The 24,596-nt window shown below is 39.9% G+C and overlaps 1 protein-coding gene across 1 annotated transcript in view; it reads left to right on the forward strand.

The window, feature by feature from the left end:
* LOC144955870 (E3 SUMO-protein ligase RanBP2-like) overlaps positions 1-24,596 on the forward strand; it is a 159,830-nt gene that overhangs the window by 27,426 nt on the left and 107,808 nt on the right. Inside the window, 8 exon segments of the mRNA XM_078886100.1 lie at positions 6,002-6,091; positions 8,322-8,410; positions 9,658-9,836; positions 10,695-10,815; positions 12,812-12,933; positions 14,173-14,374; positions 17,345-17,470; positions 19,331-19,397. Coding sequence (XP_078742226.1) covers positions 6,002-6,091; positions 8,322-8,410; positions 9,658-9,836; positions 10,695-10,815; positions 12,812-12,933; positions 14,173-14,374; positions 17,345-17,470; positions 19,331-19,397 — 996 coding nt within the window.

Genomic DNA, 24,596 nt, shown 5'->3' on the forward strand with positions numbered 1-24,596 from the left:
GAAAAAGGAGGAAGAAGAAGAAGAGGAGGAAGAAGAAGATGAAGAAGAGGAGGAGGAAGAAGAAGAAGAAGAAAAGGAAGAAGATGAAGAAGAAGGAGGAGGAGGAGGAAGAAGAAGAAGAGGGAGTAGAAGGATATCTGTATTGAACTCTGCCTTTAGATGAAATGATAATGGTGTACATACGAGTACAGCTATCATGAGGAATATACAAATGATAATGGTGTACATACGAGTGCAGCTATCATGAGGAATATACAAATGATAATGGTGTACATACGAGTGCAGCTATCATGAGGAATATACAAATGATAATGGTGTACATACGAGTGCAGCTATCATGAGGAATATACAAATGATAATGGTGTACATACGAGTGCAGCTATCATGAGGAATATACAAATGATAATGGTGTACATACGAGTGCAGCTATCATGAGGAATATACAAATGATAATGGTGTACATACGAGTGCAGCTATCATGAGGAATATACAAATGATAATGGTGTACATACGAGTGCAGCTATCATGAGGAATATACAAATGATAATGGTGTACATACGAGTGCAGCTATCATGAGGAATATACAAATGATAATGGTGTACATACGAGTGCAGCTATCATGAGGAATATACAAATGATAATGGTGTACATACGAGTGCAGCTATCATGAGGAATATACAAATGATAATGGTGTACATACGAGTGCAGCTATCATGAGGAATATACAAATGATAATGGTGTACATACGAGTGCAGCTATCATGAGGAATATACAAATGATAATGGTGTACATACGAGTGCAGCTATCATGAGGAATATACAAATGATAATGGTGTACATACGAGTGCAGCTATCATGAGGAACATACAAAGCAATTCATAACTTTGACAAAACAAAATATTTAACAAAAATGAATATAACAGCTTGAAAAAAGAACAAAACACCAAAAATAGAACATTTCTGGCTCAAAACCCTTCATCAGCCAACAACAACAAACAATGAAAACACAAAACACCAAACATAGAGCATTTCTGGCTCAAAACCCTTCATCAGCCAACAACAACAAACAATGAAAACATAAATCACCAAACATAGAGCATTTCTGGCTCAAAACCCTTCATCAGCCAACAACAACAAACAATGAAAACACAAAACACCAAACATAGAGCATTTCTGGCTCAAAACCCTTCATCAGCCAACAACAACAAACAATGAAAACACAAAACACCAACATAGAACATTTCTGGCTCAAAACCCTTCATCAGCCAACAACAACAAACAATGAAAACACAAAACACCAAACATAGAACATTTCTGGCTCAAAACCCTTCATCAGCCAACAACAACAAACAATGAAAACACAAAACACCAAACATAGAACATTTCTGGCTCAAAACCCTTCATCAGCCAACAACAACAAACAATGAAAACACAAAACACCAAACATAGAACATTTCTGGCTCAAAACCCTTCATCAGCCAACAACAACAAACAATGAAAACATAAATCACCAAAAATAGAACATTTCTGGCTCAAAACCCTTCATCAGCCAACAACAACAAACAATGAAAACATAAATCACCAAACATAGAGCATTTCTGGCTCAAAACCCTTCATCAGCCAACAACAACAAACAATGAAAACACAAAACACCAAACATAGAACATTTCTGGCTCAAAACCCTTCATCAGCCAACAACAACAAACAATGAAAACACAAAACACCAAACATAGAACATTTCTGGCTCAAAACCCTTCATCAGCCAACAACAACAAACAATGAAAACACAAAACACCAAACATAGAACATTTCTGGCTCAAAACCCTTCATCAGCCAACAACAACAAACAATGAAAACACAAAACACCAAACATAGAACATTTCTGGCTCAAAACCCTTCATCAGCCAACAACAACAAACAATGAAAACACAAAACACCAAACATAGAACATTTCTGGCTCAAAACCCTTCATCAGCCAACAACAACAAACAATGAAAACACAAAACACCAAACATAGAACATTTCTGGCTCAAAACCCTTCATCAGCCAACAACAACAAACAATGAAAACATAAAACACCAAAAATAGAACATTTCTGGCTCAAAACCCTTCATCAGCCAACAACAACAAACAATGAAAACACAAAACACCAAAAATAGAACATTTCTGGCTCAAAACCCTTCATCAGCCAACAACAACAAACAATGAAAACACAAAACACCAAACATAGAACATTTCTGGCTCAAAACCCTTCATCAGCCAACAACAACAAACAATGAAAACACAAAACACCAAAAATAGAACATTTCTGGCTCAAAACCCTTCATCAGCCAACAACAACAAACAATGAAAACACAAAACACCAAACATAGAACATTTCTGGCTCAAAACCCTTCATCAGCCAACAACAACAAACAATGAAAACACAAAACACCAAACATAGAGCATTTCTGGCTCAAAACCCTTCATCAGCCAACAACAACAAACAATGAAAACAAAAACACCAAACATAGAACATTTCTGGCTCAAAACCCTTCATCAGCCAACAACAACAAACAATGAAAAACACAAAACACCAAACATAGAACATTTCTGGCTCAAAACCCTTCATCAGCCAACAACAACAAACAATGAAAACACAAAACACCAAACATAGAACATTTCTGGCTCAAAACCCTTCATCAGCCAAACCAACAAACAATGAAAACATAAAACACAACATAGAACATTTCTGGCTCAAAACTTCATCAGCAACAATCACAACAATGAAAACATAAAACACCAAAAATAGAAACATTTGCTGCTCAAAAACCCTTCATCAGCCAACAACAACAAACAATGAAAACACAAAACACCAAACATAGAACATTTCTGGCTCAAAACCCTTCATCAGCCAACAACAACAAACAATGAAAACACAAAACACCAAACATAGAACATTTCTGGCTCAAAACCCTTCATCAGCCAACAACAACAAACAATGAAAACATAAACACCAAAAATAGAACATTTCTGGCTCAAAACCCTTCATCAGCAACAACAACAAACAATGAAAACACAAAACACCAAAATAGAACATTCTGGCTCAAAACCCTTCATCAGCCAACAACAACAAACAATGAAAACACAAACACCAAACATAGAACATTTCTGGCTCAAACCTTCATCAGCAACAACAACAAACAATGAAACACTAAACACCAAAAATAGAATTTCTGGCTCAAAACCTTCATCAGCAACAACAACACAACAATGAAAACACACAAACACCAAACATAGAATCATTCTGGCTCAAAACCCTTCATCAGCCAACAACAACAAACAATGAAAACACAAAACACCAAACATAGAACATTTCTGGCTCAAAACCCTTCATCAGCCAACAACAACAAACAATGAAAACATAAAACACCAAAAATAGAACATTTCTGGCTCAAAACCCTTCATCAGCCAACAACAACAAACAATGAAAACTTTAAAACCCAAAAATAGAACATTTCTGGCTCAAAACCCTTCATCAGCCAACAACAACAATCAATGAAAACACAAAACACCAAACATAGGCATTTCTGGCTCAAACCTTCATCAGCCAACAACAACAAACATGAAAACACAAACACCAAACATAGACATTTCTGGCTCAAAACCCTTCATCAGCCAACACAACAAACAATGAAAACACAAAACACCAAACAAGAAACTTTCTGGCTCAAAACCTTCTCAGCCAACAACAACAAACAATGAAAATAAAAACACCAAAATAGAACATTTCTGGCTCAAAACCCTTCATCAGCCAACAACAACAAACAATGAAAACACAAAACACCAAAAATAGAACATTTTGGCTCAAAACCCTTCATCAGCCAACAAAAAAACAATGAAAAACACAAAACACCAAACATAGAACATTCTGGCTCAAAACCCTTCATCAGCCAAACAACAACAAACAATGAAAAACAAAAACACCAAAAATAGAAATTTCTGGCTCAAAACCCTTCATCAGCCAACACAACAAAACAATGAAAACACAAAACACCAAACATAGAACATTTCTGGCTCAAAACCCTTCATCAGCCAACAACAACAAACAATGAAAACACAAAACACCAAACATAGAGCATTTCTGGCTCAAAACCCTTCATCAGCCAACAACAACAAACAATGAAAACACCAAACACCAAACATAGAAATTTTCTGGCTCAAACCCTTCATAGCCAACAACAACAAACAATGAAAACACAAACACCAAACATAGAACATTTCTGGCTCAAACCTTCATCAGCCAACAACAACAAACAATGAAAACACAAAACACCAAAAATAGAACATTTCTGGCTCAAACCCTTCATCAGCCAACAACAAACAAACAATGAAAACACAAACACCAAACATAGAACATTTCTGGCTCAAAACCCTTCATCAGCCAACAACAAAACAATGAAAACACAAAACACCAAACATAGAACATTTCTGGCTCAAAACCTTCATCAGCAACAACAACAAACAATGAAAACACAAACACCAAACATAGAACATTTCTGGCTCAAAACCCTTCATCAGCCAACAACAACAAACAATGAAAACACAAAACACCAAACATAGAACATTTCTGGCTCAAAACCCTTCATCAGCCAACAACAACAAACAATGAAAACACAAAACACCAAACATAGAACATTTCTGGCTCAAAACCCTTCATCAGCCAACAACAACAAACAATGAAAACATAAAACACCAAAAATAGAACATTTCTGGCTCAAAACCCTTCATCAGCCAACAACAACAAACAATGAAAACATAAAACACCAAAAATAGAACATTTCTGGCTCAAAACCCTTCATCAGCCAACAACAACAAACAATGAAAACACAAAACACCAAACATAGAGCATTTCTGGCTCAAAACCCTTCATCAGCCAACAACAACAAACAATGAAAACACAAAACACCAAACATAGAGCATTTCTGGCTCAAAACCCTTCATCAGCCAACAACAACAAACAATGAAAACACAAAACACCAAACATAGAGCATTTCTGGCTCAAAACCCTTCATCAGCCAACAACAACAAACAATGAAAACACAAAACACCAAAACATAGAGCATTTCTGGCTCAAAACCCTTCATCAGCCAACAACAACAAACAATGAAAACATCAATCCATTATCATTGTGCGACGATGTTGTCTAGTGGTATGACACTCGTTTTCGGATCGGAAGGTCCTGGGTTCGAGCCTGGCTCTGCACATAGTTGAGTCCTTGGAGAAGGCTCTTTACTCACATTCTCTCACCATACTCAGGTGTAAAATGAGTACCTGGCCGTTAACAGTGTTGTCTCTGTGTGAAAAGATTATATTGCCTTACAGGTGTCATGTCTTGTCGTAAATGTTAAATGTTGCTGTTGGACAGGGACCCCTTGTAAAGGACTTTAAGCACGTTTAGTGGATATTGCGCTATATAAAACCTCAAGATTTTTAAAATCTCATTACTAAAAAAAAAGAGATCAACATCAGAGATATATTTGGTCTTCCTTCAAGGAAGAGCTACACTGTACATACAGATACTTGGTATTTATGCAGAGTTTTATGGCTCCAATTGGGCCAAAGTCAGATTTTGAAAATACTTTTGTTTTTGTTTTTTGCTCCAAATTAAATTGTTTTATCTTTAAAATGAGTGACGATGTTATTTTACTAAGAAAAGGATAAATGTTCAAACTACATGACACAATTCTGAAATATTTTAAAATGACAATTCATATTTTTTAAAAAGGAGTGATAATCGTGCTCTTTTGGTTTTATACAGAATTGTTTTTTTTTAAACTTCAAATTTTGATTTTCTTAAAAAAAAATATTCACATTTTATTGATACTAGCGGCCAGTGATTGATCTGACTGAATATGCTTGTTTTAAATAGTTGCTTTTATTGGAGGAGAGGGGTGGGGGGGTTCTTTTATATCTTTTTGTTTATTTATTTTTAAAATTTTGATTTGTAAATTCTGTTTCAGTGGCCTATCAAGTGCATCTGGGCAAGCTGTCTCATCTGGTTTGGCTCTGTCTTCAACGGTATTCGCCCAACATGGATTACCAACCAAACTGTAAGTTGTCAGTGCTTTTTTCTTCGCACTGGAAATCGTGTAGGAAGATTTAGGTCAAATCCATTTCCAGCGCCAATTAGGCGACCAAGGGTTGATATAAAGTATATAAGATTGTTAGTATTATTATTATCATCATCATCATCATCATCATCATCATCATCATCATTGTTATTATTATTATATATATTTTTTAACTATTTTTTTGTTGGTTTGATTTTGTTTGCTTGTTTTAATTGATACCTCTTTTTAAATTTCGTTATGACAATATGCGTGAATGGTTCCATTGCCAATGTTTGTACGATTGCCATAATGGTATAGGGGCTTTCAGGAAGGAATGTGAATTGTGGGAAATGAGTAAAGGTGTGCAAAACAAAACAGAAAGGCAAGAAAATCGATTTTGGAAAGAATGTCACCAACAGTTGATAACATTCTTTCCAAAATCGATTTTCTGCAGAATCCTGAAACTTGGTCGGCAACAGCATATTACCAATGAACAACTCTTCAGGTGAACAAGAATGAAAAACATTGTGGATGAAGTCAAGCACAAACGATGGAAATGGCTGGGTCACGTTCTCAGTATGAAAAAATCCAGACTGCCTAACACAACACTAAGATGGTCCACACTGGGCAAGAGAAAGAGAGGCAGACCATTGGGTACCTGGAGGGCCTCACACAACACTAAGATGGTCCACAGTGGGCAAGAGAAAGAGAGATAGACCATTGGGCACAACCTGGAGGGCCTCACACAACACTAAGATGGTCCACACTGGGCAAGAGAAAGAGAGATAGACCATTGGGCACAACCTGGAGGGCCTCACACAACACTAAGATGGTCCACACTGGGCAAGAGAAAGAGAGATAGACCATTGGGCACAACCTGGAGGGCCTCACACAACACTAAGATGGTCCACACTGGGCAAGAGAAAGAGAGATAGACCATTGGGCACAACCTGGAGGGCCTCACAACACTAAGATGGTCCACACTGGGCAAGAGAAAGAGAGATAGACCATTGGGCACAACCTGGAGGGCCTCACACAACACTAAGATGGTCCACACTGGGCAAGAGAAAGAGAGATAGACCATTGGGCACAGCCTGGAGGGCCTCACACAACACTAAGATGGTCCACACTGGGCAAGAGAAAGAGAGATAGACCATTGGGCACAACCTGGAGGGCCTCACACAACACTAAGATGGTCCACACTGGGCAAGAGAAAGAGAGATAGACCATTGGGCACAACCTGGAGGGCCTCACACAACACTAAGATGGTCCACACTGGGCAAGAGAAAGAGAGATAGACCATTGGGCACAACCTGGAGGGCCTCACACAACACTAAGATGGTCCACACTGGGCAAGAGAAAGAGAGATAGACCATTGGGCACAGCCTGGAGGGCCTCACACAACACTAAGATGGTCCACACTGGGCAAGAGAAAGAGAGATAGACCATTGGGCACAGCCTGGAGGAAGACATTTGATGAGGAGATGAAAGAGGCCGGAAAGACATGGAATGTGCAGAACTTTGTTGGCGCCTGATGTTCCATGAAGGGACCAAGACGATAACTGACTACTGTTACCAATTGTAGGAAAATGTTACCATACAACTACTGTTACCAATTGTAGGAAAATGTTACCATACAACTGACATTTTTCTCATTCAGATTTCTTTTGTTCATCGCAAAATTTGAAAAAAAAAAAAAAATTGTTATTGTCATGAAAACTTAATGGTGTCTTGCAAAACTAGTTTTGTGAAATGATGGGTATAACATTTTGAAGAAAATCCTGAAAATGGTAAGGAGAGATTTACGGCACAGTCACTTTGGGCAATGACTGGTATGGACTCAGCACCTTTTGCCTCCTAGTAGACGATAGGGATGTCTTGGCAGCTTCTTCTATCCTCTGCGTAAGATCCTCCCCCTTTCACGATCTCCTGCCATAGATCTTAGAGACGAGAGGTCTTCGACTGAATCTATTTTACGTAGACATTTTATCAGAACAAGTGTGTATGAAAGGTGCCAGACAAAGCAGGAAAGAAAAACACAAGAAAATAAAAAACATCCCAAAAAATCATTCTACCTCGACTGGGGATTGAACCTAAGAGCTTCTGATTACTGGTCAGATGTGCTACCATTACACATTTTATGTGTTTTTTAGGTCCCTGCTTAACACAGTGTGCATGGTCGTTGGTGGTCGTCCTTTAAATTTGTCCCTATTCTGTTTTTATTTTCTAGATCACTTCAACTTGATGGAGAACATCCAGTTTAGCGTGAAGAATATTGAAACGGCTGGCAGTGAAAATCTTTGTCAGTTGGATGTTCTGGTGAGTTGGGAGTGCTAAGATTAACATTTCCCACTTGTCCTTCTTCTTCCTCCTCCTCCTCCTCCCTCTTCCCCCTCCTTCCCCTGCTCTCCTTTTCTCGAACACTACATCCTCCTCCTCATCCTCCATCCATCCATCCTCCTCCTTCTCTTCCTCCTCCTCCTCCTCCTCCTCCTCCTCCTCCTCCTCCTCCTCCTCCTCCTTCTCCTCTTTCTTCTTCTTCTTCTTCTTCTTCTTCTTCTTCTTCTTCTTCTTCTTCTTCTTCTTCTTCTTCTTCTTCTTCTTCTTCTTCTTCTTCTTCTTCTTCTTCTTCTTCTTCTTCTTCTATTTCTTTTTTCCTTTTCTTCCTTGTGTTCTTTTACTTTTTATTCAATTAACGAAGCCTTTTTTCTTTCTTTCTTAATGTTAGAATTGACCTAGTTTTAAAGTGTGTATTATCTTAATGTTAGAATTTGACCTAGTTTTAAAGTGTGTACTATCTTAATGTTAGAATTGACCTAGTTTTAAAGTGTGTATTATCTTAATGTTAGAATTTGACCTAGTTTTAAAGTGTGTATTATCTTAATGTTAGAATTGACCTAGTTTTAAAGTGTGTATTATCTTAATGTTAGAATTGACCTAGTTTTAAAGTATTATCTTAATGTTAGAATTTGACCTAGTTTTAAAGTGTGTATTATCTTAAGGTTAGAATTGACCTAGTTTTAAAGTGTGTACTATCTTAATGTTAGAATTGACCAAGTTTTAAAGTGTGTATTATCTTAATGTTAGAATTGACCTAGTTTTAAAGTGTGTACTATCTTAATGTTAGAATTGACCTAGTTTTAAAGTGTGTATTATCGTAATGTTAGAATTGACCTAGTTTTAAAGTGTGTACTATCTTAATGTTAGAATTGACCTAGTTTTAAAGTGTGTACTATCTTAATGTTAGAATTGACCTAGTTTTAAAGTGTGTATTATCTTAATGTTAGAATTGACCTAGTTTTGAAGTGTGTACTATCTTAATGTTAGAATTGACCTAGTTTTGAAGTGTGTACTATCTTAATGTTAGAATTGACCTAGTTTTAAAGTGTGTACTATCTTAATTTTAGAATTGACCTAGTTTTGAAGTGTGTACTATCTTAATGTTAGAATTGACCTAGTTTTAAAGTGTGTACTATCTTAATGTTAGAATTGACCTAGTTTTAAAGTGTGTACTATCTTAATGTTAGAATTGACCTAGTTTTAAAGTGTGTACTATCTTTCCCCAGGCATATTTACTGGCCTCTGTTCGATGTGCGGCATCATCCATCTCAGACAATGTCTTTTCTTACGATGACCAGTCTGGTCGTCCTACTCTGCTGCCCGTCTCTCTCAGTCGGCCATTCTGTACCCAAGAACAAGAGGAATGGTGGGATACGGCTTTCAAGTTTTGTAGCAATTCAATCAAGTATGTTTATCATATGTTATTTCCAGCTGTTTCTAATAAGATTACCTGGCCATGAATAGTAGTAGTAGTAGTAGTAGTAGTATTAATAGTAGTAGTAGTAGTAGTAGTAGTAGTAGTAATAGTAGTAGGAGTAGTAGTAATAGTAGTAGTAGTAGTAGTAGTAGTAGTAGTAGTAGTAGTAGTAGTAGTAGTAGTAAGCCTCGCAGTCTGAATGACACTTGCTGAGAATTGCGTGATTCAGTCATGGTCGATGAGTATATCTGCTCTCTCCATCCATGTTGTTAATTGTTTCCATTGGTCACGGTCCTGGGCCAGAGTTTTGAGGCTGTCAAGATCTTGTTGTGACTTTAGTACGGAGGGCACTGCAGTATTTCTTAGTTCTTCAGGGATTAATTCGGCCTCATCTGAATAAAGAAATACTTAGCTCTTAATTAATAGCTTTTCTTTTCTTTCTTTGTCCTTTGGGGCCATAAGACCCATGGAGCCGGAGTTTATCCCGGTTTCTATAACATGAAACAGACAATAGCAATTGCTTGTTACCCTTTGGATAGGACGCTAGTCTATCGCAAAGTACTTTCCACAAGATCTAAGAGACCCAGCAACCCATTCACTGCTGGGTAGACAGGGGGGGGGGGTCAGACAAAAAAGATCTCGATTTCATCTGGGCTATAGAAGTTATAGAAGATGTAGGTTATAGAAGTCTCTTGTTATGAAATGAACTTTAAAAAAAATAATTCTCAAATGTTCGCCTTTTATAGAAGTCTCTTGTTGTGAAATGAACTTTAAAAAAAAAATTCTCAAATGTTCGCCTTAGAAGTCTCTTGTTATGAAATGAAGTTTTTTGAAAATAAATTTCAGAGAGAACTTTTCCCATCTGCGACGAGTGCTGATCCGTGGTGTAGAGGTTGTGCGTTTGAAAGGCACCCATGGAGTGTCCATCCCAATGCAGTGCCATCTAGCAAGGTGTCTGGATGCCAAAGTAAGGACTTGTACATTGCTGTTTCGTTGATTTCTCATTTACAGGCTTTGAAATATTGCTGCTATATTGATTGATAGATTAAATGCTATGCTATTTTGCTGCTACATCTCCTCAGTGTTTGAAAGATTGATTTCTGGGTGGGGATCCTGACCTCCCATAGTGGGCAGGGAGGTACATGCTGTCTTCTATTCCCCCATACCCGTTTTCCAATTGTTTCCTGTCATTGTCTTGGAATGAGATTACTTAGTTTTGTCCTGATCCTTGCCGGAGTTTTGGGAGATGATATTTTTTTCCTTGTAAATCATCTCTCTGTTATGCATAATATTATGTTTAGTTTACATATTATATTATATAATTGGTAAACATTTGAGTGTATTCCTCTTATTTGGGACCTGTGCTTGTGTCTGGATGAGACTTTTAGGTGATCTCAAACTAAGTACATTGGTGGTAAAAACAACAAAAGATTGATTTAGACGGCAATATTTGATGTAATTGGAACACTTTTATTGAGCTTTTCCTCTGATTCCTCCAATCAAATGTCCTATCAGTGAGACCCCTGATCTGTGTTGGAACAAATAGGTGCAGTTTCCCAATCTCTAGAAGTTAGCTCATCATCATCATCATCATCATCATCATCATCATCATCATCTATCGTGGCTTGTACTCTTGAGTACGTTGCCGGTCAGCTGTCTCCACGAATCACGATCCATGTCCATCCATCATCATCATTTATCGTGGCTTGTACTCTTGAGTACGTTGCCGGTCAGCTGTCTCCACGAATCACGATCCATGTCCATCCATCCATCATCATTTATCGTGGCTTGTACTCTTGAGTACGTTGCCGGTCAGCTGTCTCCACGAATCACGATCCACGTCCGTCCATCATCATCCATCGTGGCTTGTACTCTTGAGCACGTTGCCGGTCAGCTGTCTCCATGAATCACGATCCATGTCCATCCATCCATCCATCCATCGTGGCTTGTACTCTTGAGCACGTTGCCGGTCAGCTGTCTCCACGAATCACGATCCACGTCCGTCCATCATCATCCATCGTGGCTTGTACTCTTGAGCACGTTGCCGGTCAGCTGTCTCCACGAATCACTATCCATGTCCATCCATCCATCCATCGTGGCTTGTACTCTTGAGTCCGTTGCCGGTCAGCTGTCTCCACGAATCACGATCCATGTCCATCCATCCATCATCATACATCGTGGCTTGTACTCTTGAGCACGTGCTGGTCAGCTGTCTCCACGAATCACGATCCTCTGCTGTGCGCATGAAATCTGTTTTTGCTTTTTAAATAAGTTTTGGCCATTCTTAGGTTATTTAGATAAGTCATTCTCTGACTTTCATCCCATTCGTTACCAACTTTTCTATTCCGTCTCTTCTCCACACATGTCCCAGAAAACGTAACTGCCTCTTTCTGGTGGTATCGATCAATATTCTTCCTTTTCTCACCTTCTCCAACACTCCCTCGTTCGTATACTTGTCTGTCCATGATAGCCTCAACATTCTTCTGTACATCCACATCTCAAATGCCTCTAACCTTCTAGTACATTTTTTGTCAAGAAGTTAGCTAGAAAATTGCTCTAAAAGTGGGGGTTAGTGTGGTAAAAATGGAGTTTAATGGCAATTGTTCAAAATTTTCCTCCTTTTTCACTTTTGTCACCATCAGTACTGTATTATGTCGTGCAATATTCTCTTAATGTGCTCAAAGCACTTGTCAAAGGGTCCCAAGCCTGCTAATATGTAAGATGAGATCTACCTGTAAGGTGATCTTACAAATTTTTTCTTCACCAGGGACAAGGGACAACATGGTTACCGACCATATCACGGTGAGAGAATGTGTAAAGAGCCCTTTCCAAGGACTCAACTTTGCGCGACTGAGGGTGGGACTCGAACCACTGACCAACTGGTTGGAAGGCGAGTGTCATAGCACAAGACCACAAAGCTGTATTTTGTTTCTATTTTCTAAAGCCTTCTGATTCCTCCACAGATCAAGAGTTTGAAACAGTCTGAGTTTGGATGTCGGTGTTCAGCTGCTGAACTGGCCGCCTTGGAATCTAGGGCTTTGTTTTACTGGGAAAGGGCATACGACTCTTTGGTGAAATTTAAAAAGTATGTGTCTCTCTCTCTCTCTCTATCTCTCTCTCTCTCTCTCTCTCTCTCTCTCTCTCTCTCTCTCTCTCTCTCTCTCTCTCTCTCTCTCTCTCTCCTCTCTCTCTCTCTCTCTCTCTCTCTCTCTCTCTCTCTCTCTCTCTCTCTCTCTCTCTCTCTCCTCCTCTCTCTCCTCCCCCTCTCCTCCTTCTTCTCTTCTCTTTCCTTTTCTCTGTCTAACCTTTTTTTAACTCTAATGTTATTTTTCTCTCTTTACGCTGATATCTTCACACAATATGAATGTGACAACAGCTTTATCGATGTCAAACTATTTTATCGAGATAGAAACCCAAGACTTCAAAGGTTAGGATAATTATATTTCTAATTTCACAATCATTTAAGTCTTTAGGATTAATCAGAGATGAATTCATTTCAGGAATGGAAGTCGGGTTGCTGCACTACTGTTTTAGAGACAGTTGCCCAGGCACCTCATAAAAGAATACATATGTGTCTATTTCATCATCACACAAATATTCAATGTCCATGGAAATCATCCATTGTATCCAAGGGTGAAAAGAAAACGTGAACATGTCTGAAGTATTTCAGCTTAAGACGAATCACAAGACTTTTTTAGAATTTTTAATCGGAATAGAATCATTTATTTATGAAATTTTTTTTTTTTTTAAATAAAACCTAAAAAAAAAAAAATATATATAATGTATGTTTTCAAAATTTGGGTGTAAAATAAATCTGATGCAAATGATTGCTGAGTAAAAAAAAAAATAAAAGAGAAAAAATTTGAGCTTTTATATAGCATAATATACACTAAATGTGCTCAAAGCACTTTACAAAGGGTCCCTGACCAACAACAACATGTTACATGGAGAGCAAGACATGATGCCTGTGAGACGATATTACAATTTTTTCCATCAAAGACAACGCTGTTCATGGCTAGGTACTCATTTTACACCTGAGTTTGGTGAGAGAATGTGAGTAAAGAGCCTTCTCCAAGGACTTTATATGCGCAGAGCGAGGCTGGAACCCATGACCTTACAATCCAAAAGCGAGTGTCAAACCACTAGACCACATAACCGCAAATATAAATTATGTTTTCATAATATTGTAGTAAAATAAATCTGATGCAAATGTTTTTCGAATAAGATGGTTTGCCTTATTATGGCATCATCATCATCATTATGTATCTTTCCCCCCTACGATCCCCGATTCCACGTGCGGCATGTTTGCTATCTGTCCTTCCAGGAACCAACACCCTCCGGTGGTCAAAAATCGCATGTTCAAGGAGGCAGGGGACGGAGACCTGCCCCCCCGCATGGTGGATAAACTCCTCTCCGAGGCTGACTTTGCCACAGCCTTGTCTCTCATGGCAAAACGTCAGTACCAGGATGCCTTGGAACGCTTTGGCAAGCAGAAAACATCATGGGCCTCTTTCTACACTGCTCAGGTAATTTTGATTAAAAAAAAAAAAAAGAAGCTTGGTTTAATTGGATAATGGGGTCCCTAATAGCTCAATCAGACCTGCCGTTCATACCGATTAATTGGTATCATACCGATTTGCAAGACCTTTTTTTCGTATTTACCGATTTCCCGATTTACTTGCCGATCGTACCGATTTCACCAAGTGACCAAGGGCCTGCAGCCCTCCACCCCTCTCTTTTACGTTTACTTTGTGCTTTACGTTGCACGTTAAAATTTTCAAGTCTCGTGAACTTTGACCCGTCCCGCGATACCTCGATAGATCACATGACGTAGCGAGCCTCTTTGTGATGCCCTCACACAGATAGAAAACACACACGGCGCGTTATTTAGTTTTCATTTCCTTTGTGAAGCGACAGCGAGCTGTACTGGTAAACCACCGCGGTCCCTGGCTTCTGACTCGTTACCAAGTGCCACCATCTTTAAATAAGTTAGTAGTCTGATTGCCAGATTGGCGTTGTGCGTGCCATTTTGGGTGTTGGGGAAAAATAAGGGGGGGGGGGGGGGGATAATTAGATATTTTTATGTCTCATACTGATTTTTTTCCTCAGATACTGATTTTATTTACAATGCAATACTGATTTCCATTTCCGTGAAGTGGCAGGTCTGGCTCAATTGATAGAGCACTCGTTTCACATCAAAAGGAAAGAGATATATCCCAGGTGAAATTGAGATGTTTTATTTGACCACCCTGTCCATCCTGGGTCTGTTAGATTTGACCACCCTGTCCGTCCAGCGTTATTGGGTAGCTGGGTCTGTTAGATTTGACCACCCTGTCCATCCAGCGTTATTGGGTAGCTGGGTTGTTAGATTTGACCACCCTGTCCGTCCAGCGTTATTGGGTAGCTGGGGTTGTTAGATTTGACCACCCTGTCCGTCCAGCGTTATTGGGTAGCTGGGTCTGTTAGATTTGACCACCCTGTCCATCCAGCGTTATTGGGTAGCTGGGTCGGTTAGATTTGACCACCCTGTCCGTCCAGCGTTATTGGGTAGCTGGGTCTGTTAGATTTGACCACCCTGTCCGTCCAGCGTTATTGGGTAGCTGGGGTTGTTAGATTTGACCACCCTGTCCGTCCAGCGTTATTGGGTAGCTGGGTCTGTTAGATTTGACCACCCTGTCCATCCAGCGTTATTGGGTAGCTGGGTCTGTTAGATTTTACCACCCTGTACGTCCAGCATTATTGGGTAGCTGGGTCTGTTAGATTTGACCACCCTGTCCGTCCAGCGTTATTGGGTAGCTGGGTCTGTTAGATTTGACCACCCTGTCCATCCAGCGTTATTGGGTAGCTGGGTCTGTTAGATTTGACCACCCTATCCATCCAGCGTTATTGGTAGCTGGGTCTGTTAGATTTGACCACCCTGTCCATCCAGCGTTATTGGGTAGCTGGGTTTGTTAGATTTGACCACCCTGTCCATCCTGGGTCTGTTAGATTTGACCACCCTGTCCATCCAGCGTTATTGGGTAGCTGGGTCTGTTAGATTTGACCACCCTGTCCGTCCAGCGTTATTGGGTAGCTGAGTCTGTTAGATTTGACCACCCTGTCCGTCCAGTGTTTTTGGGTAGCTGGGTCGGTTAGATTTGACCACCCTGTCCGTCCAGCGTTATTGGGTAGCTGGGTCTGTTAGATTTGACCACCCTGTCCATCCAGCGTTATTGGGTAGCTGGGTCTGTTAGATTTGACCACCCTGTCCGTCCAGCGATATTCGGTAGCTGGGTCTGTTAGATTTGACCACCCTGTCCATCCAGCATAATTGGGTAGCTGGGTTTGTTAGATTTGACCACCCTGTCCATCCTGGGTCTGTTAGATTTGACCACCCTGTCCGTCCAGCATAATTGGGTAGCTGGGTCTGTTAGATTTGACCACCCTGATGTCCAGCGTTATTGGGTAGCTGAGTCTGTTAGATTTGACCACCCTGTCCGTCCAGTGTTTTTGGGTAGCTGGGTCGGTTAGATTTGACCACCCTGTCCGTCCAGCGTTATTGGGTAGCTGGGTCTGTTAGATTTGACCACCCTGTCCGTCCAGCGTTATTGGGTAGCTGGGTCTGTTAGATTTGACCACCCTGTCCGTCCAGCGTTATGGGTAGCTGGGTCTGTTAGATTTGACCACCCTGTCCGTCCAGCGTTATTGGGTAGCTGGGTTTGTTAGATTTGACCGCCCTGTCCGTCTAGCGTTATTGGGTAGCTGGGTTTGTTAGATTTGACCACCCTGTCCATCCAGCGTTATTGGGTAGCTGGGTCTGTTAGATTTGACCACCCTGTCCATCCAGCGTTATTGGGTAGCTGGGTCTGTTAGATTTGACCACCCTGTCCGTCCAGCGTTATTGGGTAGCTGGGTCTGTTAGATTTGACCACCCTGTCCGTCCTGGGTCTGTTAGATTTGACCACCCTGTCCATCCAGCATAATTGGGTAGCTGGGTTTGTTAGATTTGACCACCCTGTCCATCCTGGGTCTGTTAGATTTGACCACCCTGTCCGTCCAGCGTAATTGGGTAGCTGGGTCTGTTAGATTTGACCACCCTGTCCATCCTGGGTCTGTTAGATTTGACCACCCTGTCCATCCTGGGTCTGTTAGATTTGACCACCGTGTCCATCCAGCGTTATTGGGTAGCTGGGTCTGTTAGATCTGGCAGAATGCTTTGCTAAAGCAAGAAATGCTGTTGAAGAAGGTGAAGATGAAAATTACACTTTAATATATTATTTACAATTCCTTTTATTAAAAATTTGAGCTCTTATTTCATGTTTGTTTTTATAATATATAAATATATATAATATGTGTGTGTGTGTGTATGTGTATATATATATATATAATATATACACATACAGATTGATATATAAAATAAAAAGTACTTTTAGTTTTAAAAGAAGAGGTTTTTTTTTTTTTAATGGAAACAAAATTCAGTAAAAGTAAAAATTGAGAAATTTTGTTGTTACTTATAGATTCTCCGAAGACAGGCAGAGGAATGTCAGGAATCAGGGAAAATGGAGGCATTCAAGTCTCTGATGAGGAAGGCGAGGGATTCGTTGTACAAGACACTGGATCGTCTGAACGGAGATAAATCTCATGTAAGTGCGAATAGGTGAATGAATTATCACAGACTTATGTTAGGGTTGAGGAAAATGAGGGTTTGATCCCAGGATGATTGTCAGAATGAAGACATGTTTGATGGAAGTATTCATAGATGAATCAGAGTTGTGAAGGTAATTGGGATTGTTAGGGATTCGTTGTACAAGACACTGGATCGTCTGAATGGAGATAAATCTTATGCAAGTGTGAATAAATGAATGAATTATTATAATAATAATAATAATAATAATAATAATAATAATAATAATAATAATAATAATAATAATAATAATTATGATCATGATGATAATAATAATAATAATAATAATAATAATAATAATAATAATAATAATAATAATTATGATCATGATGATAATAATAATAATAATAATAATAATAATAATAATAATAATAATAATAATAATAATAATAATAATAATAATAATAATAATAATAATAATAATAATATTTTTTTTTAAAATAAAAAATAATAAAAATAATAATGATGCTGATAATGAATGACGACAACGACGACGTTTTTGTTGTTGTTGTTATTGAAGCATTTGTAAAGCGCACACTTCCACTTAATGGTGCTCAGGGCACTATGAAAAAAACAAAAATCAAAACAGTTACGAATAAATAGTGAATCAAGGCACAAATTAAAATACACAATGGACTAAAAAAGTTCTGTTTTCAGATATCTTTTTAAAAATTTCAAACGAAGGGCTGGATCTAGTTTGTAAAAGTATGCTGTTGCATAACTGAGGGGCCCAGAATTATGTAAGTGATAAAGTAATCGAGGGGTTTTGGTCTGTCTGCGCGGACACAAATCTCTCATGGAAGTATGAATAATTTAATTTTTAAAATTATCACATAGTTGAGATAGTCATAGTAATACTATTGTATCTATTAAAAATTTTTTTTTAACCGAAAAGAATAGAGATTAACCCGTTTCAAATCTCTGGTGTAAGATTTGATTTTCAGCAAGTCGTTCATCCAGGCATAATACTGTTTTGTGATGGTGGGTCACATCTGTGCTTTCATTGGGGACCGTGACTTCAAAACATGAAATTTTCATTATTTGCGGCTACGTGGTTTAGTGGTATGACACTCGCCTTCTGATTGAAAGGTCTTGGGTTCAAATCCTGCTCTGAGTGGTGCATAATCGAGTCCTTGGAATAGACTCCCTACTCACTTTCTCTCAACGTACTCGGGTGTAAAAATGAGTACCTGGCTGTTAACAGCATTGTCCTATCGGAACATATGGTATTATCGCCTAATGGGCGTCATATCTCGTCCTAAATGTTAAGTATTACTGTTGGCTAGGGTCCCCTTGTAAAGCGCTTTGAGCACGTTTAGTGGATATTGCGCTATATAAAAGCTCAACTTTTTATTTATTTATATTTTTATCATTTTGACTTAAATTGAGTAATACTCACCTCGTCCATTCAGACATAGCACCAAATTGGCCTGGTGGGACGGCGTGGCCCAGCGGTACGGCCCTTGCTTTGTACCAGAAAATACCAAGTTCGATCGATCACCCACCGCGCTGTGTGGCCTTGAACAAGTCACCTCGCCCTAGCTCACTTTGCGGCGCTGTTCTGTGGCTAAAGCCTGGGTTATTCCAGTCCTCCCTTGGAAAAGACCCGAAAGGCAAATTTTCCCATGGGGATGAATAAAGGGAAATTTGCCTTTCGGGTCTTTTCCAAGGGAAGACTGGAATAACCCAGGCTTTAGCCACAGAACAGCGCCGCAAAGTGAGCTAGGGTGAGGTGACTTGTTCAAGGCCACACAGCGCGGCGGGTGATCGAACTCGGTATTTTATCTTATATGTATTAATCATTCATCTCAATCTGCAGGAATTGAATTTTCTGGTCAGCAAGGAGATGGATGACCTGGAGGTCGAGATTCAAGGATTCGATTGGGGTGAGCAGAAGATTGATTTGAATTTGGTGTATTGTGTGGTCTAGTGGTATGACACTCGCTTTCGGATCGGAAGGTCCTGGGTTCGAGCCTCGCTCGAGGCATAGTTGAGTCTTTGGAAAAGACTCTTTACTCACATTCTCTCACCGTACTCAGGTGTAATATGAGTACCTGAACGTTAACAGCGTTGTCTTTGTTCGAAAAATTGTAATATTGCCTAACAGGCGTCATGTCTCGTCCTACATGTTAAATGTTGCTGTTGACCAGGGACCCCTTGTAAAGCGCTTTGAGTACGTTAAGTGGATATTGCGCTATATAAAAGCTAGATATTCGATTGAATCAGACTGACATAGCTCCATTTTGTTCTTTTTATCTCGCATTTAACGGATCAGGGTGGGGAAAAACTATCACAGTAATCTTTCTTGTTTTGTTTTTTTTTTCTTTTTCTTCTTTTTTTTTTTAGCTGAATAATGACGCCATTTTGAAATCTGAACCTTCCTTTAATGTCCACTTTTACTCATGAATAATTTGACATGAACATTTACAATTAAGTTAACATTTCCATCAAACAACTGATAATTGTAACATGTATTGTAATATATTGGAGTTGTTTGGATGTGTGCGAATGGAGTTGTTTGGATGTGTGCGAATGGAGTTGTTTGGGTGTGTGTGAATGGAGTTGTTTGGATGTGTGCGAATTGAGTTGTTTGGATGTGTGCGAATGGAGTTGTTTGGGTGTGTGCGAATGGAGTTGTTTGGATGTGTGGAATGGAGTTGTTTGGATGTGTGTGAATGGAGTTGTTTGGATGTGTGCGAATGGAGTTGTTTGGATGTGTGTGAATGGAGTTGTTTGGATGTGTGTGAATGGAGTTGTTTGGATGTGTGTGAATGGAGTTGTTTGGATGTGTGTGAATGGAGTTGTTTGGATGTGTGTGAATGGAGTTGTTTGGAGTGTGGAATGGAGTTGTTTGGAGTGTGAATGGAGTTGTTTGGATGTGTGTGAATGGAGTTGTTTGGATGTGTGGAATGGATGTTGGATGTGTGGAATGGAGTTGTTTGGATGTGTGGATGGATTTTGGATGTGTGTGAATGGAGTTGTTTGGTGTGTGCGAATGGAGTTGTTTGGATGTGTGGAATGGAGTTGTTTGAGGTGGAATGAGTTGTTGGATTGTGTGAATGGAGTTGTTTGGATGTGTGTGAATGGAGTTGTTTGGATGTGTGTGAATGGAGTTGTTTGGATGTGTGTGAATGGAGTTGTTTGGATGTGTGTGAATGGAGTTGTTTGGATGTGTGTGAATGGAGTTGTTTGGATGTGTGGAATGGAGTTGTTTGATGTGTGGAATGAGTTGTTGGGTGTGGAATGGAGTTGTTTGGATGTGTGGTGATGGAGTTTTGGATGTGTGGAATGGAGTTGTTTGGATGTGTGTGAATGGAGTTGTTTGGATGTGTGGAATGGAGTTGTTTGGATGTGTGTGAATGGAGTTGTTTGGATGTGTGTAATGAGTTGTTTGAGTTGAATGGAGTTGTTTGGATGTTGGAATGGAGTTGTTTGGGTGTGAATGGAGTTGTTTGGTGTGTGAATGGAGTTGTTTGGATGTGTGTGAATGGAGTTGTTTGGAGGTGTGAAGGTGTTTGGAGTGGGAATGGTTGTTTGGATGTGTGGAATGGAGTTGTTTGGATGTGTGTGAATGGAGTTGTTTGGATGTGTGTGAATGGAGTTGTTTGATGGTGGAATGGAGTGTTTGGTGGTGGAATGGAGTTGTTTGGTGTTTGATGGAGTTTTTGGTGTGTCGATGATTGTTTGGATGTGTGGAATGAGTTGTTTGGATGTGTGTGAATGGAGTTGTTTGGTGTGTGAATGGAGTTGTTTGGATGTGTGTGAATGGAGTTGTTTGGATGTGTGTGAATGGAGTTGTTTGATGTGTGGATGAGTTGTTTGGATGTGTGGAATGGAGTTGTTGGATGTGTGTAAGAGTTGTTTGGATGTGTGGAATGGAGTTGTTTGGATGTGTGGAATGGATGTTTGGATGTGTGTGAATGGAGTTGTTTGGATGTGTGTGAATGGAGTTGTTTGGATGTGTGTGAATGGAGTTGTTTGGATGTGTGTGAATGGAGTTGTTTGGATGTGTGTGAATGGATGTTGGAGTGGTGATGGTTGTTGGTGTGTGAATGGAGTTGTTTGGATGTGTGTGAATGGAGTTGTTTGGATGTGTGTGAATGGAGTTGTTTGGATGTGTGGAATGGAGTTGTTTGGATGTGTGTGATGGAGTTGTTGGATGTGTGGAATGGAGTTGTTTGGATGTGTGCGAATGAGTTGTTTGGATGTGTGTGAATGGAGTTGTTTGGATGTGTGTGAATGGAGTTGTTTGGATGTGTGGAATGGAGTTGTTTGGATGGTGTGAATGGAGTTGTGGATGTGTGTGAATGGAGTTGTTTGGATGTGTGGAATGGAGTTGTTTGGATGTTGGTGAATGGAGTTGTTTGGATTGTGTGTGATGGAGTTGTTTGGATGTGTGTGAATGGAGTTGTTTGGATGTGTGTGAATGGAGTTGTTTGGATGTGTGGAATGGAGTTGTTTGGATGTGTGGAATGGAGTTGTTTGGATGTGTGTGAATGGAGTTGTTTGGATGTGTGTGAATGGAGTTGTTTGGATGTGTGTGAATGGAGTGTTTGGTTTGTGAAGAGTTGTTGGATGTGTGGAATGGAGTTGTTTGGGTGTGTGAATGGAGTTGTTTGGATGTGTGTGAATGGAGTTGTTTGGATGTGTGTGAATGGAGTTGTTTGGATGTGTGTGAATGGAGTTGTTTGGATGTGTGTGAATGGAGTTGTTTGGATGTGTGGAATGGAGTTGTTTGGATGTGTGCGAATGGAGTGTTGTTGGATGGTGTGTGTAATGGAGTTGTTTGGATGTGTGTGAATGGAGTTGTTTGGATGTGTGGAATGGAGTTGTTTGGATGTGTGGAATGGAGTTGTTTGGATGTGTGTGAATGGAGTTGTTTGGATGTGTGTGAATGGAGTTGTTTGGATGTGTGTGAATGGAGTTGTTGGATGTGTGTGAATGGAGTTGTTTGGATGTGTGTGAATGGAGTTGTTTGGATGTGTGCGAATGGAGTTGTTTGGATGTGTGTGAATGGAGTTGTTTGGATGTGTGGAATGGAGTTGTTTGGATGTGTGTGAATGGAGTTGTTTGGGTGTGTGAATGGAGTTGTTTGGATGTGTGTGAATGGAGTTGTTTGGTGTGTGTGAATGGAGTTGTTTGGATGTGTGTGAATGGAGTTGTTTGGATGTGTGTGAATGGAGTTGTTTGGATGTGTGGAATGGAGTTGTTTGGATGTGTGGAATGGAGTTGTTGGATGTGTGGAATGGAGTTGATTGTGTGAGTGTGGTGTGGAATGGAGTTGTTTGGATGTGTGTGAATGGAGTTGTTTGGATGTGTGCGAATGGAGTTGTTTGGATGTGTGTGAATGGAGTTGTTTGGATGTGTGTGAATGGAGTTGTTTGGATGTGTGTGAATGGAGTTGTTTGGATGTGTGGAATGGAGTTGTTGGTGTGTGTGAATGGAGTTGTTTGGATGTGTGTGAATGGAGTTGTTTGGATGTGTGGAATGGAGTTGTTTGGATGTGTGTGAATGGAGTTGTTTGGTGTGGTGGAATGGAGTTGTTGGTGTGGTGTGTTTTGATGGAAGGTTGTTTGGATGTGTGTGAATGGAGTTGTTTGGATGTGTGCGAATGGAGTTGTTTGGATGTGTGGAATGGAGTTGTTTGGATGTGTGTGAATGGAGTTGTTTGGATGTGTGGAATGGAGTGTTTGGGTGTGTGCGAATGGAGTTGTTTGGTGTGTGTGAATGGAGTTGTTTGGATGTGTGGAATGGAGTTGTTTGGATGTGTGTGAATGGAGTTGTTTGGATGTGTGGAATGGAGTTGTTTGGATGTGTGTGAATGGAGTTGTTTGGATGTGTGTGAATGGAGTTGTTTGGATGTGTGTGAATGGAGTTGTTTGGATGTGTGCGAATGGAGTTGTTTGGAGTGTGTGGAATGGAGTTGTTTGGGTGTGTGGAATGGAGTTGTTTGGATGTGTGTGAATGGAGTTGTTTGGATGTGTGTGAATGGAGTTGTTTGGATGTGTGTGAATGGAGTTGTTTGGATGTGTGTCGAATGGAGTTGTTTGGGTGTAGAGTGTTTGATGCGAATGGAGTTGTTTGGATGTGTGTGAATGGAGTTGTTTGGATGTGTGTGAATGGAGTTGTTTGGATGTGTGTGAATGGAGTTGTTTGGATGTGATGGAGTATGTGGTGTGGAATGGATTGTTGGATGTTGTGGAATGGAGTTGTTTGGATGTGTGTGAATGGAGTTGTTTGGATGTGTGTGAATGAGTTGTGTTGGATGGTGTGAATGGAGTTGTTTGGATGTGTGTGGAATGGAGTTGTTGGAGTGTGAATGGAGTTGTTTGGTGTGTGAATGGAGTTGTTTGGATGTGTGTAATGGAGTTGTTGGGTGTGTGAATGGAGTTGTTTGGATGTGTGTGAATGGAGTTGTTTGGATGTGTGGAATGGAGTTGTTTGGATGTGTGTGAATGGAGTTGTTTGGATGTGTGGAATGGAGTTGTTTGGTGTGTGGAATGGAGTTGTTTGGATGTGTGTGAATGGAGTTGTTTGGATGTGTGGAATGGAGTTGTTTGGATGTGTGTGAATGGAGTTGTTTGGATGTGTGTGGAATGGAGTTGTTTGGTGTGTGTGAATGGAGTTGTTTGGATGTGTGTGAATGGAGTTGTTTGGATGTGTGTGAATGGAGTTGTTTGGATTGTGTGAATGAGTTGTTTGGATGTGTGGAATGGAGTTGTTTGGATGTGTGCGAATGGAGTTGTTGGATGTGTGGAATGGAGTTGTTTGGATGTGTGTCGAATGGAGTTGTTTGGATGTGTGCGAATGGAGTTGTTTGGATGTGTGCGAATGGAGTTGTTTGGATGTGTGCGAATGGAGTTGTTTGGATTGTGTCGAATGGAGTTGTTTGGATGTGTGGAATGGAGTTGTTTGGATGTGTGTGAATGGAGTTGTTTGGATGTGTGTGAATGGAGTTGTTTGGATGTGTGTGAATGGAGTTGTTTGGGTGTGTGGAATGGAGTTGTTTGGATGTGTGTGAATGGAGTTGTTTGGATGTGTGTGTGAATGGAGTTGTTTGGATGTGTGTGAATGGAGTTGTTTGG

Source organism: Berghia stephanieae, chromosome 10 (genome assembly GCF_034508935.2).
Source record: "Berghia stephanieae isolate SIO BIC M18660-M18661 chromosome 10, UCSD_Bste_1.3, whole genome shotgun sequence".
NCBI classification, from domain to species: domain Eukaryota; kingdom Metazoa; phylum Mollusca; class Gastropoda; order Nudibranchia; family Aeolidiidae; genus Berghia; species Berghia stephanieae.